The 18,981-nt window shown below is 46.1% G+C and overlaps 1 protein-coding gene across 1 annotated transcript in view; it reads right to left on the bottom strand.

Moving 5' to 3' along the window:
- cntnap2a (contactin associated protein 2a) overlaps window positions 1–18,981 on the bottom strand; it is a 314,072-nt gene that overhangs the window by 52,964 nt on the left and 242,127 nt on the right. The window contains exons 16-17 of the mRNA XM_030348959.1: window positions 9,893–10,049; window positions 6,836–6,963 (exon numbers count right to left, since the gene is read on the bottom strand). Coding sequence (XP_030204819.1) covers window positions 6,836–6,963; window positions 9,893–10,049 — 285 coding nt within the window. The remainder of the gene's footprint in view (window positions 1–6,835; window positions 6,964–9,892; window positions 10,050–18,981) is intronic.

The following is an 18,981-nucleotide window of genomic DNA, read 5'->3' as shown; positions in this document are numbered from 1 at the left end:
TGTCTAATAGAAAATATCACCCTCTGTCATCACTTCTTCTCCAGAAACCGTCTCCTTCTCATTGCACCGGGCACTGTAGCCTTGTGGCTGAATGATGAGGCCTTGCCCACCCTTCTCACTTGGGGATTCTGGCTCTTTAGCCACATATTTAGCAACCTCTTTAGCCACCTTTCTCCTTTCTAGGCTCTCCTACCGTCGCTCTCCCCTAGTCACTCCCCTAGCCGCCTCTCTAGCTGCCTCCCTTGCTGCCCCTCTCTCCCCCTCTCTCGCTGTAACGACACCACAGTGGCCGCTGGTAACTTGAGCTCGACATAACTTGTGCACAGGTGTACACACACAACACACATATGCTACTAGACACACACACACACACACACACACACGCACACACACACACACACACCTGGGGTGTATCCATATTTTCCGTTCAACGTTGATGAACTGGACGGAAGCCACATAAATGGTTATAATTGTGTAAACGCTTACTGCTGAACGCTTCATTTGGGGATTAATGCGTACATCCAAAGTTGTTTCTGACGAGCACGGTTATTAATACAGGATTATGCCCATTTTAGTCTTGTTATTGTTTATTCCAGACAACTGGAAAGTAGTACATATTGGGGACACTGAGAGGAAGGACATGAATGTTCTTGTTATTAAATAAAAAAAAGGATAATGCCTGTGGATCGAATAACATTTTGAATTCCAACTAACAACAGATAGATTTTGAAAACCCTGACAATTTGTCTAAACTCACCTAGTGACCTACACAGACCGATTTTCTAAAAAGAGATCAGAAATGATTTGGCGAAAACCTTTACGTTTTTGCTTTTTAGCAAACTGAAATGTTAATCAGTCCCACAGAACCCTGAGCCACCACCAGTACCGACCCTGACGTTATTTCATATTTCATACCAAGTTATGTAATTAATTCGTTTTTAAATTCTCTGTGTCCTTCAGCTCTGTCTAGTTCTCCAAAACCCTGCCATATGGTGCTTGTTTTTACCACTTCCTTGCTATACCTCATAAAAGCACATCATTTAAACTGTGAGTTTGCTAACAGATGTTTTTTGGATGACCAAACACTCGGGAAACAAGATCATAGATCCTGGGACAAAATATTTAGTTTGTTAGCACTGGTCGTTCATGAGCGAAGCACGATCTTTCTGCCCTCTAGTGGTCAAACTTAACTTATTTCGGCTTTACATTCCATACTGACTATGCTGTTGGTGACAGCTCAATAGATTTCACCTCTGGCCGGCAAATCCGAGAACCTGGGAAACCTCAGTGAACCGTGGAGGGAAACATAATGAGCATTAGGTGACGCTGGGTCGGGGAGCCAACTGGGTGATTCATCTGTCTTCGCATGACCAGGTGGGTCATGTGCCAATGCATCCAGATGGTAAGGATGACCGACTGTTTTGACCCAGGTTATTAACATGGATGTATGAGGGAACACGACCGCTGGCACAATCACAGAGACACACACTGTCAGCCATACGCTGTGTCAAGCCCAATTTCCAGGCACAGTTTGTCTCTCTCACGGAATGCTACACAGTCACACACATATACACTTCCGCACACACACAAACAGTTTCACAGTCTGTACCATCAATGTTGATGAGTGACCTTTATTATCTCGGCCCCGTCACTTCTTCCTAATGAGTTCCTGTTGCTTCTCTCATTTGCCTCCCCTGCTAACAGCCTGTTTCACTCTCAGCGCTCAGAACAAAAGGTTGGAGGAACTTTTGAAACTAAGATCCCAAAATAGTCCCGTGTGACCAGAGAGACACGCACACGCAGATGCAGGTGTCTGAAGGTGAGGTGCTTAGTGGTCAAGGCAGAGAAGGTAACGCTCGATAACAAAGCTCTTGAGCGTCTATTTCAAGCTAAAGTCCCCAATTTGTCAGAGTTACCCTTTGTGACACAAGCGTGGGCTTTGCTTTGTGCAGCGGTCGGTGGATTTAACAAGGATCTTTGTAATAATACTAACATTAAAAAGCAGACCTTTACTTGGACTACATGAGCACCCCTATGCTAATTGGGATAGCAGATTCTGGCATTTATTCATTCTGTTGCTCATTGATAGTGTCTTGTTGTGGTCATTACGGTATTTATTTGTCGCATTTTTGTAACTGGGAGGAATGAAGTAAACCCTCTCTCTGGATGAAGAGATGTGCTGAAGTTAGCTCTGATGCAAGCTTTAATTATATTCACCCCTTTGCCATGCATTTTTAAATACTCCTCGAGTCCTGTCTTTCTCAGCAAATGGAGCCATCTGCGAAGGGGTCCAGGTACTGTATATTCAGGGTAAACGTGCCCCTATCTTTTAGATCGTCCAGGTAATTATTTCACACCTGTCATTTGTGCACTGCAAATAGTTTTTTATCTGTTTTCCTAATTAAGGCGCACCTTGGACCATACTGCTGCTGTCACTGGCTAACGTTTATCCAAACAAGACGCCACCGAGAATCTGTTTGCTTAGGCAGGATGAGATGAGAGAGGACTTTAGAATGTTTTATTCAACAAACAATTCTTCTAGAAAGATGCTGGCGAATAATTACAATAACACTTTCTAGTTATAGCGGGATATTGGTTATTATTCGTTTCTTATATAAAACACTGTTTTTACTGTCGTAATAATAATGCATCCGACAGTCAGGCACGATTCAAGTATAATTTCTTCCTACTGAAAATCCGGCAAATATTGAAATGTGATACTGTTTTTGTCTCAGGGACAATTGTGCATATACAGACGCCAGCGTAAAGATCCATTTTACCCCTGTCATCGCCCTACTAAACCATTGACCTCCTGCCAGCCATAGTCCACTCTGTCGGGACCTGGTGGTACCACGTGACCTCTATTAATGCAAAGAATGACACATGGACATAGCATATAAACGTGACCTTGCATTATTTGCTATAAACAAATCCTAACCGATGGATTGAGGTTTGGACAGTCATTGGTGACCCCTTGAAATTCTTTATTTATAGACTGTAATGAGGTAGAGGTTATGGTAGCAGGTACGCTATATTGGGTGGTATAATGACAGAATATAGGCTGCCATGCTTCATTTGCTCTCATCTTTTTTCATTCCCATCCATTAAAATGTCCAAAGCCTTTTAACATCCATAAATGGGCATAATTCTTCTCTGTCCGCCTGTGACAGTGTAGGCCTCCATTAAGCTAGTCATGGAAATGGAAATCATTTTTAGCTTGAGCAAAGACACACACACACACACACTAAATAGAGCATAAACACAGTAGTTTGTCTGACAAGACCGCCAAACTTATGCTCGCTAATTAATATTTTAGCCATAAAGACGAATCCCAAGAGACAGATGGAAACACACATACACCAGACACACCGTTTTTTAAGACTTTCCACAACTGCCAGAGACATAATTCATTTTGGCCATGGAAACCTATTAAATATCGACCAATCGTCATCGTTCTCACTGGCTCTGCAGTCGCTATTCGATTTATCAATCTTATTAGGGGTACCTATTCACCCGTGAAATATTTAATACAGGTTTAAGATTCCTTAATAGGCTGGTGTAGACTGTAAGATCTACTTTTCTAGAGACTATCACCATGACAATATCGTCATATCTCAAAATCATCTCTATTTGACAACTCATTTATTTATTTTTTCACTTCATCTCCCTGGGCACACACACATGTTCCACACACACGCAGACACACTCCGTACCTTAGTTAATTGAGTAAGACACACAAGGAGAATATAGCTTATGCATGTGACAGATGGATCCATCTTTATTAATGGCCGTTTCCATGGAAATGGCACGTACCTTCGTACACACACACACACACACACACACACACACACACACACACACACACACACACACACACACACACACACACACACACACACACACACACACACACACACACACACACACGCACACAGATATATAACATAATAAGTCATTCAATTAATTTAGTTTCTTTTTATGCAGCCATAATGCACCATGATAGAGGGAAACTATTGAGCGTGGCACTAGGCAGCTAGTTGATGATAGGACCATAATGAGTGCGACACCGGGGCTGGGGGAAAACGGTACAGCAGGTGTCGTGTACTGCTCCCTTGACAGAACCAGGTCACTTTATGTTTGACTGAAACTCGGACAGACATACATAATGAATGGACTGTAAGAACCATAACTGGGAGATGGCCTCTCTATTACACACACACACACACACACACACACAAACACACACATGCATACGCCCAAACACACACGCACACGCCCCCCCCCCCCCCCCACACACACACACATGCAAATACCCCTACACACACACCCAAACACACACACAGACAGGTATATTATATATATTTCAGTAGGAAATAGGAAAAGAGAGTTAAAATGAAGCAAAGACAAAAGTCCAACAGATAATGTGTTCTGAGCTCTATGTAATTGGCTGGATATCGGGATATAAACTCTGATATCAGGATATGAACTCTGATATCGTCGCTCTGCCTGTCCATGCGTGTCTGAGTTTCTCTGTGTGTGTGTGCGCGCGTGCAGAACCATGGGTAGATGTGCATGCCTGTGCTTACGTGTTTGTTTGTGTGTGTGTGTGTGTGTGTGTGTGTGTGTGTGTGTGTGTGTGTGTGTGTGTGTGTGTCAGTTTGTGTGTGTGCGCCTGTCCGGGCCCATGGGTAGGTGTGTGTCTGTGCCGATGCTAATTAAAAAATACATTAGCCATCACCGACGGTTCATGCTTACGGCTCCTCCACCGTGGCTGAAAGGCCTGACGGCTCTTCCAGTTCAGAGGAGATTATCTCTCTGCAAAGCGCTCAAACAAAAATAAATACAAAAATAAATAAGTACAAATCTCTGGCGAGTGCGGTGACATCACAAAGCCGATTCCCAAATCACAATTTGATACAATGCCCTTCATGCTGCTATTATCTGTTAAGTCCAAAGAGGGAGAGAGACGGCAAGGGAGCGAGAGATAGAGGGAGAGAGACAGCAAGGGAGCGAGAGATAGAGGGAGAGAGCGCTGGGAGGGGAGAGAGAAGAGGGAAGATAGAGAGAAAAAAAAGAGAGGAGGAAAGAAGGGAAGTGGGAATCAGAGAGGAGGAGGGGGGGACAGAGAGATAAAAAGAGAGAGAGAGTTTGGAATACACAGAGGAAGAGTGTGACATTACTCCACTTAAAACCTCAAATGCGATTTTCTATGTTGCTATTTCTGTTGCATGAGAATCGCCGGTGATATGAACACAAACAACAATATCTGCTACAGAACAGTAGGGAATACAATTACAAAGAAGGTGAGAGAAAACCACAAATTATTAATGAGGTATATTCCTCAAAAGTGACATTTAAAGTCCATATTGCAAACAAATTAGAAAAACAAATTGTGCCCGATAGCTAGGTTTTCTTAGGCCTGTCCAATTTATTATTTTTTCCTTCTCCAAGACTAATTAAGTCTCTAACTTCACTGAAATATGACATTTGTGTTGCTGTGTTTTGATCCTACAGTGGACTGGCACCCAGAATGTCACAGTAAAGATAACATTAACAACTTGGACGAGAAAATGCAGGCAAACATACAAAAAGATAGTGTTGGTCCCAGTGGGTAACACCACCACCTACATAGGCAACAATAAGGACTACAAATAAAAAGTGTGTAACAGCACTTTCATAAAATAATAAGTGCGATGATTCTATAATGGGTTGTGGGACTGCAACACAGACACACACACACACACACACACACACGCACACGCACACGCACACACACACACTTCTATGTGTGCACAACCACACAACCACACCCATGCCCATAAATACACACACATACACACTCTAATTAGACCCAGGAGTAACGATCAACAGCCAACAGCACCAGACCCAACCACAGTGGTTCTAAATTGTGTGTGCTTAAATTGCTGTGTTCTTTCCCCCTCACCTGTGCACACAATGAATCACATTCTCTGGAAGACAATGCGGCCAATTGCGCCCTACTACAAATGGACTCTCTGTCTTTTCTTCCCCTTTCTCATGCACTAGAACATTTCTAGCAATGCATGGTTTACCGAGCAAATGACGGCAAAGTAAAAGTCAAAAAGTCAATTTTCATGGAAAACTAACGCTAATGGGGAAGTTCAGGACCAGATACGAAATGTGACAGCTCTGAAAGGCATTTACAAAGACAGGTCTCTGTTCCATTGTCTTTAATGGGCAATTACCTTCCATCGACATATTCTGTACAAAATGGTGTGAGGTTTTTAGGGTGTTGCACAAGCATTTCGGGCTTTCTCGAAAGTTTGTTTATTAAGCATTTCATTCGTTTCACGGCGTGTGTCACATGCACGTCAATCGGTAAAAGTGACAACCGAAAACGCCTAGCATGTGTCCGAGGCATTAAGAACACGGGCTGTTTTATTAATTTGTTTATTGGTTAATTCAGTTTGCCGCTCCGCTAAACCCAATTTCAGCGGAGACAAAGTACAAACTTACACCGATGTTCAGTAAGATGTGGCGCGGACATCAATCATAGCGCGCCACTCGTCCAAACAACGTACTGGGTGATAGCGGGACATTCCGGGCAGACAAAGCGGTGACTCACTCACCGCCGCACTTTCGGCCCTTTAATACACAGGCATTTTCTTTTGCAGCAAAACGATCTTCACATCTCATTTCCTGTCCAATCACCTGTTGACACGCACACACACACACACACACACACACACACACACACACACACACACACACACACACACACACACACACACACACACACACACACACACACACACTCAGACAAACACTCCTCAGGCCTTATACTCTCGGCACTCACCGTCTCCCTGGCAACGAAGCGGCCCCACCGTCAGCTTGGCTTCGGAGCCCGGTCGGTTGGTGTCGCCCACGGCAACCTGGCTGACGGGCAGGTGGTCCTTGTAGACCAGGAGCCCCGAGTCCTCTCTCCTTCGGGAGGGAAGCAGATTCGAGGAGGTTAGGAAATACAGGAGCAAAAACTCCGAAGCAGAGGGGGCTTGGCTATTTTTTCTCGGGCAGCACAGTTGCGACCGAAAGTGTTAGTTATGTAAGACAATGTAGAAATTGAAGTTATTATTTTAATGAGTTTTTCTTCCATTGTCGCAATAACCGTTCTCTTTGTTCTTAACACATTGCAGAAAGTAATGTCCAATAATGTGGTCCGGAGGGAAGTTCTTGAAGTTTAATTATTAATTATTATTATTGTAGACTGTAAATTAAATTAAGCAATCTAAATGAGGGTTTTCTTATCGCCGCCTGTGTGCGTGGTTAAAAGACTGTGTGCTCTTTGATAGGCCAAAACCATTAGGCCGTAGCCTCTACATTTACACCTGTTCCATCAACATCTGCACTGTAAAACTCGCTAAAAATAGGCGATCGACTCCTTTCCCATTACCAGTAGACGAATATGCCTGTAGTTTTGTTTTCCGGCATGTTCCGTTGGACGTCACGAACGCATCGGAATACCGGGTTAGTGATCAGTAGGAGGCAGCACGGAGGTCCGGGAAAATGTAAGTTCTAGCGTGGTTCCTTCTTTTTATAACTGTTACTTATTCAGTTTCTCTTTTAAACTCGGTGCTGACTCATTTGGAACGATACAAAGAACAAAATCACAGTTGAAGGTTGTTCCTATCTATTTATGTGTCTGGAACCTCAATGCGCCTCATCGTGCCAGACAAATTTAGCATGTCCGACTGCCATGTTTCAATCACAGCTGATCAGAGCGGCAGTCGATAAAGAGGCTGAGTCATTTGTCCTGGGAATGAAGGCCAATTCCCATAACCTTTCCCACTGAATACAAAAGCCTGATGTAAGTGGGTGTTTGTTGGTTTTTGTATCTGGTGGGAATGGAGCAAAAAACAAATTGTACACATTTTTCAAAAATAATGAATGCACACAAAATCAAAACTTCCGATGCATTTCTAAGTAATACAAGCAAAATACATTAATAACTAAATAAATAGGGTTCTTGCTCCTGCGCTAATCCTCCCTTCGGGCAGAGCTAATGAGATATCCATAGTGTTTGGAAATAGCACGAGGAATATTAATCCACACGTTGGCCTACAAAATAAATGACGCAATGGTAACAAATGAGCAAGATTCCTAAAATAGAGATGGATGAGCGGATAGGAAGGTCGTGGGATGGGAGTTAGATTGGAGAACGGAACGGGTGAATGCTTCCACTCTCCCTACATCTCAACGGAGCAATCTTCATACTGTGGAGGTATGTCTTAACCAATCAATTACAAAAGAAAAAACTGTGTGACAGGGGGACAAGATGTTTATAGCACAGGGAGGCCTGTCCTTTCTAGGGAAAGGCCTCTGAGAATGTTAACAATGATTTCAAAGGTGGGTACCTTTAATAGGATGTGTGTGTGTTGCTGGTGTTGTTTGTGTGGGGGTTCTGTGTGTGTGTGTGTGTGTGTGTGTGCGTGTGTGTGTGTGTTTGTTGTTGGTGGCGTTTGTGTGTGTATGCAAGTGATTGTTGGTGGTGGCGTTTCTGTGTGTGTCTGTGCGCGTGTGTGTGTGTGTGTGTGTGTGTGTGTGTGTGTGTGTGTGTGTGTGTGTGTGTGTGTGTGTGTGTGTGTGTGTGTGTGTGTGTGTGTGTGTGTGTGTGTGTGCATGCGCATGTGTCTTCCGTTTAAACTGTATTTAATGAGTGGAAATTGTTATGGGGTGCTACATCCAAACTCACCCAACCGAGGAACAAGACATTGCGGACAAGCACATATAATGAGTTAAAGTAATTGAAAAATAATAATTGGGAATACAATCACTCAAGAAACAAGGAGTGTGTGTGTGTGTGTGTGTGTGTGTGTGTGTGCGTGTGTCCTGTTTGTGTTTGTGTCTAACGCACAGTCCCAAAGCTTTGGACAGGGATACAACAAACTCACACTCCAGATATATACCTCGCTCTTGTTGTGAAACACCTGCATGCATTCACGAACGCGCACACACACACACGCACACACACACACGCACACACACACACACACACCCAGTCCGACAGCCTCTGCTGCCTGAACTCTAACACCTTGTACACCTCTGAAGCTATAACACTCCTCTGAGGTGACAGTCCAAGGCTTCGCTGCCACCCACACATACACAGCGACATACAAAAATACACACACACACACACACACACACACGCCATATGGTAAATCAGAGCTAATGGGTTCGGATGACAGCTGGGGGGGGGGGGGGGGGGGTTGGGTTACGTAGGTGGGTTTGGCTCCGGAGGAATTTTAACCCCACCTCTATATCCCGCCTCCCTCTCATTTAATTTTGTTTGATTAATTCATAAATATAATAATTAATGAATTTAGAAATCTCGGCCATAGCATTGGCGATAAGATTTACATTTTTTCAACATACTTTAGTAACGGTGTAGCAGCAGTTTTTCGCTAGCTCTCATATGGCTGTAATAGGAAGATTGATAGGTTGGCGATTTGTTGCCAGGTGAGAAACCCAAGGGTCCTTTGCTTGTACTTTCCTAGACCAATCTAAATGCTCACCTCAACCTGGACTCAGTGCCAAACACCATGGAATTCATTTGAATGAAGCGAATCCAATACACTTACTTAATTGAACTAGCAGTTACCAGATAATTGAATCAATAAATTGCTGTCCGGTCTCCCTCAAGTGGCACGGAGCTGCAATAACACTGCCCGGGTCAGGTAGTTACATTTACATTAAGGGCATTTAGCAGACGCTTTTTTAGGTAGTTTGTGTTCCCAGTGGGGTCTACCACACGGTATACATTCACTCATGTCTTTATGGTGTGATCTATGTCCGGTCTCTCTGCTAGTCATTTGGGGGGGGGGGGGGGGGGGGTCGTGGAGAGAGGCGCACAGCTCACCACTGCTTTTGGTCGGCGTCACAGTTGCAGTCGTATTTGGGGTCGGTGCAGTTCCGGTCGATCCCGCACGCACACTTCTGGACTCCAGGCCCCGAGCCGCCCCAGTAGAAGTGCTTCTCGCTCCCTCGGCCGACCCACCAGGTGTACGGGGTCCCCTCTGCATGGAGAAACACGCACAAAACACGCAACAAGAAAGGGTGAGATTCCCGGGAGTAAAACAAGGAGGGCGGTGCGAAATGGAAACATGTTTCAGCACGATATTCTTTTTTTTTTATGTCGCGAAATATCCAATAGTGTGTTTATGAATTCAAAATGCTGTTCTAAAAAGGTCTGAGCGGGGGTCTGCTGTAGACATCTAAGGTAGGGTTTCAAACTACTTTTCTTTTCTCTCACGTTTCAGATCTCAAATCATATCCTGGAGATAGTGTGAGATGAGATTTTGGTCTGAAAATAACTCTGCACTGACCCTCCACACCCAATCCTCTGTGTGTGGCCTAATAAGACACAGACAGTTACATGTATCGATGGTGTGTAAGAACATCTTATAGAGCCAAATCCCATTTTTACTTATTTCCATGGACACACAGGCAGAATGTCCAACCTGTAACAATTCAAAGTCAAGAAATAATAATCCATTATTGATCTCCTGTATTTCTAATCCTAATGAAGTGATTTCTAGGGGATAATGCTGGAATATGGTGAGCATATTACCACTAGGTAGGGAATGAGAATATTTGGCCAGATGGTTGATTCACCAAAATATGAATCAGGTAGGAGCATGCGTCTATCTGAAATCAGACTGTGGGTTTGATGTGCTGATAACTCTGATAACTGTATGTGTGTGTTTGTGTGTGTGAGTGTGTGTGTGTGTGTATGTGTGTGTGTGTGTGTTTGCGGACGTTTGCGTGCAACTTCTGTGACTTGCTGTGTTTCAATAAGTGGCTAAGGGGTCATGGATCACTGTTTTTTAATAAGAAATGTAATATTGTTTGATTTGCCGTGGATGGGACAGTAACTATTCAGGGGAAAAAAGGTGAAATTCAATATATCAAAACAAAATTGAAGGACTATATTGCATTCCTCAATTTATTCCAGCTAAGTAGGCTGTGCCGTCAATATTGCTTTGGAAGATTCCATCAAAGACCCCCTGATGCTATTTCATAGAGATATTGAACGATTTCTCATGCAGTGGTGTGAGTCTGATATACTATCACACATATAGAGCCGAAAAGTTGAGCTGGAAATGTACCTTTGTGTTTGTGTTTTTGTGTATTTCCATTTCCGCCCGTGTTTTCACACACACTTACAACACACGCCCCATAGTACCCCTTATTCCACGCGTGCACACTTACACACACAGACACACACGCACACACACACACACCTACCCACCGACCCACACACTCAGACATGCACACACAGACACACTGCTACACATCCGCACACACTCAACAACCCCCTTACTCCAGTGTTCCACTTGGAGGACATTTGGGAGTGCGCAAACAATTTTCAAACACTGATCTACCTCGCTGGCGCCCGCTTCCACCGTTTGTATCTAATGGCGGCGAAGCGAGCTCAAGGCGAGCACATGGCGAGAGCACGGAGAGATGAAAAGAAAGAGAGAAGAGATGATAAGAGCCAGGCCGAGGGAGGCACAGTGGGGGGGCCCTCTGGTCCAGCTCTCCTGTGTGATCCGGCCCATCTCCGCCGACACACACATGTTTCACAAGTAAAGAGGAGAGAGCGAGAGAGGGAGCGGGCGAGAGACTTATGGCGCGTTTCCACTGCAGGGTGCGGAACGGATCGGATCGCAAAGGTGCGGATCGTGTCGCGTTTCCATCGCCAAAAGTGGGCGTGACCCGGACTTTGCCGTACCCGTTCCGGCCTCGTTCTCGGGACTCCTCCGTTGGGGTACCGAAAACGAGACGACACGCCTGAAAGGGTCCCGGGAAATTCTAGCTACACACCCCCTCCGTTGATTGGTCGACAGAATCATCACTTCCGGGTGACGCGGGGATAAAAACAAACAAACAGTAGCCTCGAGGTATTATTCTTTACAATTAACATGTTGCGAAAAACGCTTGCTTGGGCAAACAAGGAGGCGGAGACGTTCGTCTGCATTCTTGGGGAGGAAGAAGTTGTTTACGATGTTTACGTAGCTGCCGCGGCGATCGACATCCGGCCTACCACAAAGGGTACTGTCGGCAGTGGAAACGCGACCTCGGAACTGAGCTGGGCTATACCGCCCCCTCCCTACCGCACCTTTGCGATCCGAAACGCGCCATTATGCCGCGTTTCCACTGCAGGGTGCGGAACGGATCGGATCGCAAAGGTGCGGTAGGGAGGGGGCGGTATAGCCCAGCTCAGTTCCGAGGTCGCGTTTCCACTGCCGACAGTACCCTTGGTGGTAGGCCTGATGTCGGTCGCCGCGGCAGCTACGTAAACATCGTAAATCCTCCCCAAGAATGCAGACGAACGTCTCCACCTCCTTGTTCGCCCAAGCAAGCTTTTTACGCGACATGTTAATTGTAAAGAATAATACCTCGAGGCTACTGTTTGTTTGTTTTTATCCCCGCGTCACCCGGAAGTGACGATTTTGTCGACCAATCAACGGAGGGGGGGTGTAGCTAGAATTTCACGGGACCCTTTCAGGCGTCTGGTCTCGTTTTGGGTACCGCAACGGAGGAGTCCCAGGGGCCGGAACGGGTACGGCAAAGTCCGGGTCACGCCCACTTTTGGCGGTGGAAACGCGACCCGACCCGCACCTTTGCGATCCGATCCGTTCCGCACCCTGCAGTGGAAACGCGCCATTAGACTGACTCAGAGGGGGAGAGAGACAGACAGACATACAGTCTGACAACGAGCGGGATACGATCAGAGATACCTCATCACACAGTCAGATGGGGAAAGAGAAAAAAGAAGGAGACGGACGCCATGAGAAAAAAGGTGTGGAGAGAGAAAGAAATTTAGGAAAAGAGAAAGCTAGAAAGAGAGCAACCCAGGCCGTCAGACTGAGAGAAAGAGAAAGGCAGACATACTTTGAGGACAAGGGATGGAGAGGGAAAAGTGGAAGACGGTTAGAGAGAGAAACAGAGAGACCCCCCTTAACGTCTGACGGAGAGATAGAGACAAAGACATGTAGACACACTGAGAAGAGGGGGTGAAGGGGGAGAGAGAAATGGAGAGAAAGAAGAGAGTGACAGAAGGAACGCTGACAAGAGAGATAGCCCCTAGACAGAGGAGGCGAGGTGCCAAGCGAGGGAGAGGTAATGAGAGAAAAAAGAATGCACGCATGGCTGGAGATGTGAGGCTGGAGAGATAGGATCACATTGGCAGAGAGTTCATATGCAGGTCCACACAGAGAGAGAGAGACAGAGACAGAGACAGAGACAGAGAGAGAGAGAGAGAGAGAGCGGGAGAGAGAGAGAGAGCAAGGGAGACTGTGAGAGTGGGAGAGCGGGAGAGAGTGAGAGCGGGAGAGAGAGAGAGAGAGAGAGAGAGAGAGAGCAAGGGAGAGTGTGAGAGCGGGAGAGAGGGAGAGAGAGAGAGAGAGAGAGAGCGAGAGAGCGGGAGAGAGAGAGAGAGAGCAAGGGAGACTGTGAGAGCGGGAGAGAGGGAGAGAGCAAGGGAGACTGTGAGAGCGGGAGAGCGGGAGAGAGTGAGAGCGGGAGAGAGAGAGAGAGAGAGAGCAAGGGAGAGTGTGAGAGCGGGAGAGAGAGAGAGAGCGGGAGAGTGTGAGAGCGGGAGAGAGAGAGAGAGCGGGAGAGAGAAACAAACCGATTGGAAAATCATTTTCCCAACTATCCCATAGGCACACAGCTTGTACTACCTATATCCCTTTAAAACGAGACAAGACAACATGTATACATTATATTATTATATGGTGACCACTTATCTTAGAGTGCCCACTATCGGTAACACATGGTTTATGAATTGTATAGGTGTGAAATAGGTGAAAAGAGACAGAGTCTAACTTTCTCTTAACTGTACCAAATATAATTAAACCGATAAAATTAAAATCCTTAAATTCGTAAAGCCACATTTACTAAAACGGACGAGAAAAAGGATGAGATACAACAACTGCTACTTGGTGGAAATGTAAATGCAGCCCGGCTCAGCCGGCTGGGGAGTTTGTATCAGCAAATCAGAGAGAAAGAAAAATAAATAAAATCACAATAAAATCAGAGAGTGAAAATTCAGACATGCACTAGATTGTGTTTACATTTATTTTATTTATTGAATTTTATCAATTTGTTTTTATATGTGCTTGGTACAATATCTACAAATATGCACATATTTGTTTTTTATGCTTTGGCAACACGTTTATCAATTTAAATATCATGCCATTGAAGTTTTATCGAATTGGAGGAGAAGAGAGAGAGAGAGAGAGAGAGAGAGAGAGAGAGAGAGAGAGAGAGAGAGACAGAGAGAGAGACAGCGACAGAGACAGAGACAGAGAGAGAGAGAGAGAGAGAGAGATGGAAAGAGACAGAGCCTGACAATTTAAGCATAGTTCTATATGTGTGTGTGTGTGTGTGTGTGTGTGTGTGTGTGTGTGTGTGTGTGTGTGTGTGTGTGTGTGTGTGTGTGTGTGTGTCTATATGTTGATTTGGGTCTCGATGCACTTTTATGTGCAGTCACATGAGTTTCAACGGGCGCACTCTCTCTTGCATGGGCCTGTCCCCCCTGGTGGCAAAGCAGGTGGGCGGTAATTACCGACAGCCCCAATAGACCACGATGAGCCAGCCATCCGTGCATGTGTGTGGGATGTGTGCGTATGTGTGTGTGTGTGTGTGTGATATGAGTGTGTGTGCGTGTGTGTGATCTGTGTGGTTGCACAACATGTGAGTAAATGTGTGTGCACGTATATGTGGGATGTGCGTGAATGTTTGTTATCTGTGTGTATGCGTAACGTGTGTGTGTGTGTACGTCTGAGTGTGTGTGAGTGTGTGTTCCGATGAGAGTTTTCAAGGCAGTTGCAGTTGTGTGGAAGACATCAATAGGGAGAGTTTTTAAACAGGAATAGTAATACAAGAAAGAAAGAAAGAAAGAAAGAAGAAAGGAAACTGGAAAGAAAGAGGAAGAAAGAGAAAGAAAGGTCAAAGTGATTTAGATTGAAAGTGAAGTTACGATGAAAGACCTCAAACAGAAAGGGATCACAGAAGGCTGCCTGAGATAATGTCCTGGGGTCCTTTGTTCCCGGCCTTGAGGAACATGTTTGGAGAAAGGTTCATTCAACAGGACTGAACCCTCCCCAGTAGCAGCTCAACGGCACTGCTGCTACGACTTCCACCAGCACCACCACTATTACTGCAGGTGATAATGCTACAGTTCTGCTGCCAGTTATGATTACGCTTCCACCATGTGCTTAACGTTAACTGTCCCTCCTGCATATTCATTCAGGCATCCGTCTTAATCTCTCTCTCTTTGTCTCTCTCTGTCTCTCCCTCTCCCTCTCTCCCTATCTCCGACAACAGCGCCTGCCAACAGCCGTGGTGCAGCCTAGGAGGGAGGAGGAGGCCACACAAGGTTTGGATTGATAAGGTCTCGGCTTCTGTTTCTCTACGTCGCCTATCGGGACGTCCCCGCCAACACTGCTCCGTCTGATGGCTGTATTTCTCCTTGATCCTACTCCCCCGACACACACTCACACACACACACACACACACACTCACACACACACATGAGCAGAGAGACGCAAACTCACACACACACACACACACACACACACACACACACACACACACACACACACACACACACACACACACACACACACACACACACACACACACACACACACACACACACACACACAGCCGTTTATCTACCTTCTTATCCGGGGAAGTTAATGTCTACCTCCCCACCGTCTACAGTGTTTTGTTTATGGGCCCCTTGAAACTCCCCCAGCATAGACATATAGGATAGCAGAGAGAGAGAGAGGAGGATGGATGGAGGGAGAGCCAGCAAGAGACAGAGGGGTATAGAGAGAGAGAGAGAGAGAGAGAGAGAGAGAGAGAGAGAGAGAGAGAGAGAGAGAGAGAGAGAGAGAGAGAGAGAGAGAGAGAGAGAGAGAGAGTGGAAGAGAGAGAGAGTGGAAGAGAGAGCAAGGTAGATAAAGATGTTGAGAGTCAAAGGGAGGACGATAGATGGAGAGAGCAAGAGGGAATAGTAGTTATAGAGAGAGAGAACCAGACGCCCCAAAAAGACAAAAGAGACTTGAAGGGAAAGTGAAGGCAAACACACAAGATGGTGGGAGGAGACGGACTCACTATCTCCATGGCGATCATAAGAGCCCGTAGGCGAGGCTGTAGCACTGTCTTTAGGAACATCAAGTCCTTATCCAGGCAATTAGGTCCAAAATGGCGTCCACACATGCCCATATCTCTGTCAGAAAGACCACAGACATGCACTCCACTGGGCAATTCCCCCATGCCACACAGGATGAAATGGCACACACAGTTAATTTAAAAAGGATCACACCCATGCCACTCAAGAGTGTGAACCGAAAGGTCAGCGGATCTAAAATGCCACTCAACATGCTCAGTTGCCCGTTTCTCCTCCAACAGCAGTCGGTTGGAACTGAAATACCAGAAGGACATTCATAATCACGACCTAAAAAGGGGGCTTGCTCATGAAACAGTCTGGGCTATCCTCTTTCAGACAAACCTGTGCCTGGCACCCGATTGTAATGCGATCAATGATCCAGAATTAAGTGTATGATTGAAAGCACTGTTTGACATGGCTTAGAGGGAAAGGATTTCAGCAAGAAAACACAATATTGGATTCTGTTTTTTGGGGTTTCTGAGTTTAGGCTTATAGACTACAGAGGCTAAAAGAAAATAGCTGTCAAAGTAATGGGCCACAGAAAACTGTTTAAATTGGGAAGTTAATGGTCCGGAGAAAAAAGACTTACAAGAGAAAAAAATAGAGAAAAATTACATTACAAATCTCCCATCAGACTCTTTGATGACTACTGTCCTCTGAGTGCAGACTCTCTGTGCCCAACATTCTGAACAGCAGTTCCAAGACACTTTTTTTATGAACCGACTGAAGCATGTCAGTGGAGCCCAATCTGCGAAACATAAGGCTGAAATCTGGCTTTCATGAAATGGCATCCTTTTCTGAAAATATGAATGTTTCTGTGCCCATGTTTCTGGGGGCATTTTTCTGCGCAGCACCCTTTATTACCTGCCTTGCAGCTGTTGGTAAAATAAGCTTAACTGTGCTCAATACTAGGGTTTTAGCGATTCTTACACCACGTCATCAGGTATTACACATATCCCCCCTGGAAAATCACAACGCAAGTATAAAAAACAGGACTGGCAACGAAAGTCTGGAGTCTGTTGTGATTGGTCAGAACATCAGCAGCGTCAATCGTATCCAATTCCACATATTGCTCCCTGAGCGCGATGCCACTGGTGCTCTGAGCCTGGGTGATCAAGCCTCAGCTCGAGCATTAGTGAAAACTTCTGGAATGTACCCTGGGGGAGTCCTCATCCTAATCAGCAGCGCTGGCCTGCGCAAGCTGCTTGGCTTGATTCTCCCAAACGTGAAGCCGATCCACAGGGAGAGGCGTGAGGGTAGAGCAGGTAGAAATATGATGTTGTGCTCTTTTCTCAAAACACAAGGGACATCCGGCCGCAGATTAATATACACTTCGTATTTCTGTCATGTGTTGAGACAAGCTCACACGCACGCACGCACGCACGCACGCACGCACGCACGCACGCACGCACGCACGCACGCACACAGAGGGACAGCTCAAAATAGACACATAATCCTTCTCCGACCCGGACCAAGCTCTGGGATCAATACGACTCTGTCAGGTCCCCCACCCCCCCTCGGCTGGTGCCCCCTCTGTCCCATTGTCACGCTGTTTGTGTGCGTTTCACTTGTGTATCACCAGTGGCCCACCCTCACCTCGTCGCCTACATCTCAAAGTCATTTTTGTTTTTCTTTTGTTTGTGTTCTATCTGGAATACCTCCGGGGTTGGGTTGGGGGGGGGGGGGGGGGGGGGGGGACTCGAACTAGTTCATGTGCTGCTCAAGCTACCACTTCGCGGAGCGCCTCTCCGTCTCTTCGTCGACCAGCATCCTCATCCTCATCGCCTCCTTCCCCCTGGTGCACGACACCTTCATTTATCATATTATTTTGCAACCCCCACCCCCCCGCCCTCAGCCTAATCAGGCAAACACACACACACACAAACACACAAACACACACGCACGCACGCATCCCTGAACAGCCACCTGTTGCCTTGTCTCTTTGTACTTTGCACATATTCCAGCGCTTTCTGCCTTCATTTTATCTCCGGGATTCATTCTACTCATCTTTTCCGTTATTTTTCAAGGAGTTCTTTTCTCTGTTTTTGTCTCTGGGGCCTCTCTCTATTCTTTGTTTGCCCTTTCGGCCTTCTCCTGAGGCCTGCTCGTCTCTGTTTGGTCTGTAGAGTCTCTCATCCCGGTGTCTTGGCCATCTTTTATACATATCCCTGGACTTTAGAGGCTGCCTTCTATCCTCTCTCCTTGTTCTTCTCCATCTCTCTCTCTCTCTCTCTCTCTCTCTCTCTGTGTCCGTTTCCTGCTCTATGCATTCTCAGGCCTCCAGCTTTCTTCCTCTCCCTGGTATTTAATCTCTTTATGCTCTCATTAGTTGTGCTGTAATCTGCCCCTCTAATCCACCCTGATCTCTAGCCTGCCCCCCTCTCATCCCCGAGGTTGTATTCCACACACACACATTCCCCGCTTTGCCTTTATTCTTTGTTTCTCTCTCTTTCTCTCGTCTCTCTCTCTCTCTATCCCTCGTCTCTCTCTCTCTCTCTCTCCCTCGTCTCTCTCTCTCTCTCTCTCTCACCCTCGTCTCTCTCTTTCTCGTTTCTCTCTCTCTCCCTCGTCTCTCTCTCCCTCGACTCTCTCTTTCTCGTCTCTCGTCTCTCTCTCTCCCCCTCATCTCTCTCTCTCCTCTCTCTCCCTCGTCTCTCTCTCCCTCGTCTCTCTCTTTCTCGTCTTTCTCTCTCTCTCTCTCTCTCTCCCCCTCTCATCCTCCCATGCCTTGCGGTGATCTGTAAAAATAGGGAGGGCCGTGC

The sequence above is a fragment of the Gadus morhua genome, chromosome 23 (assembly GCF_902167405.1).
Source record: "Gadus morhua chromosome 23, gadMor3.0, whole genome shotgun sequence".
Classification (NCBI taxonomy): domain Eukaryota; kingdom Metazoa; phylum Chordata; class Actinopteri; order Gadiformes; family Gadidae; genus Gadus; species Gadus morhua.
This window is presented reverse-complemented; position numbering and strand designations above follow the sequence as displayed.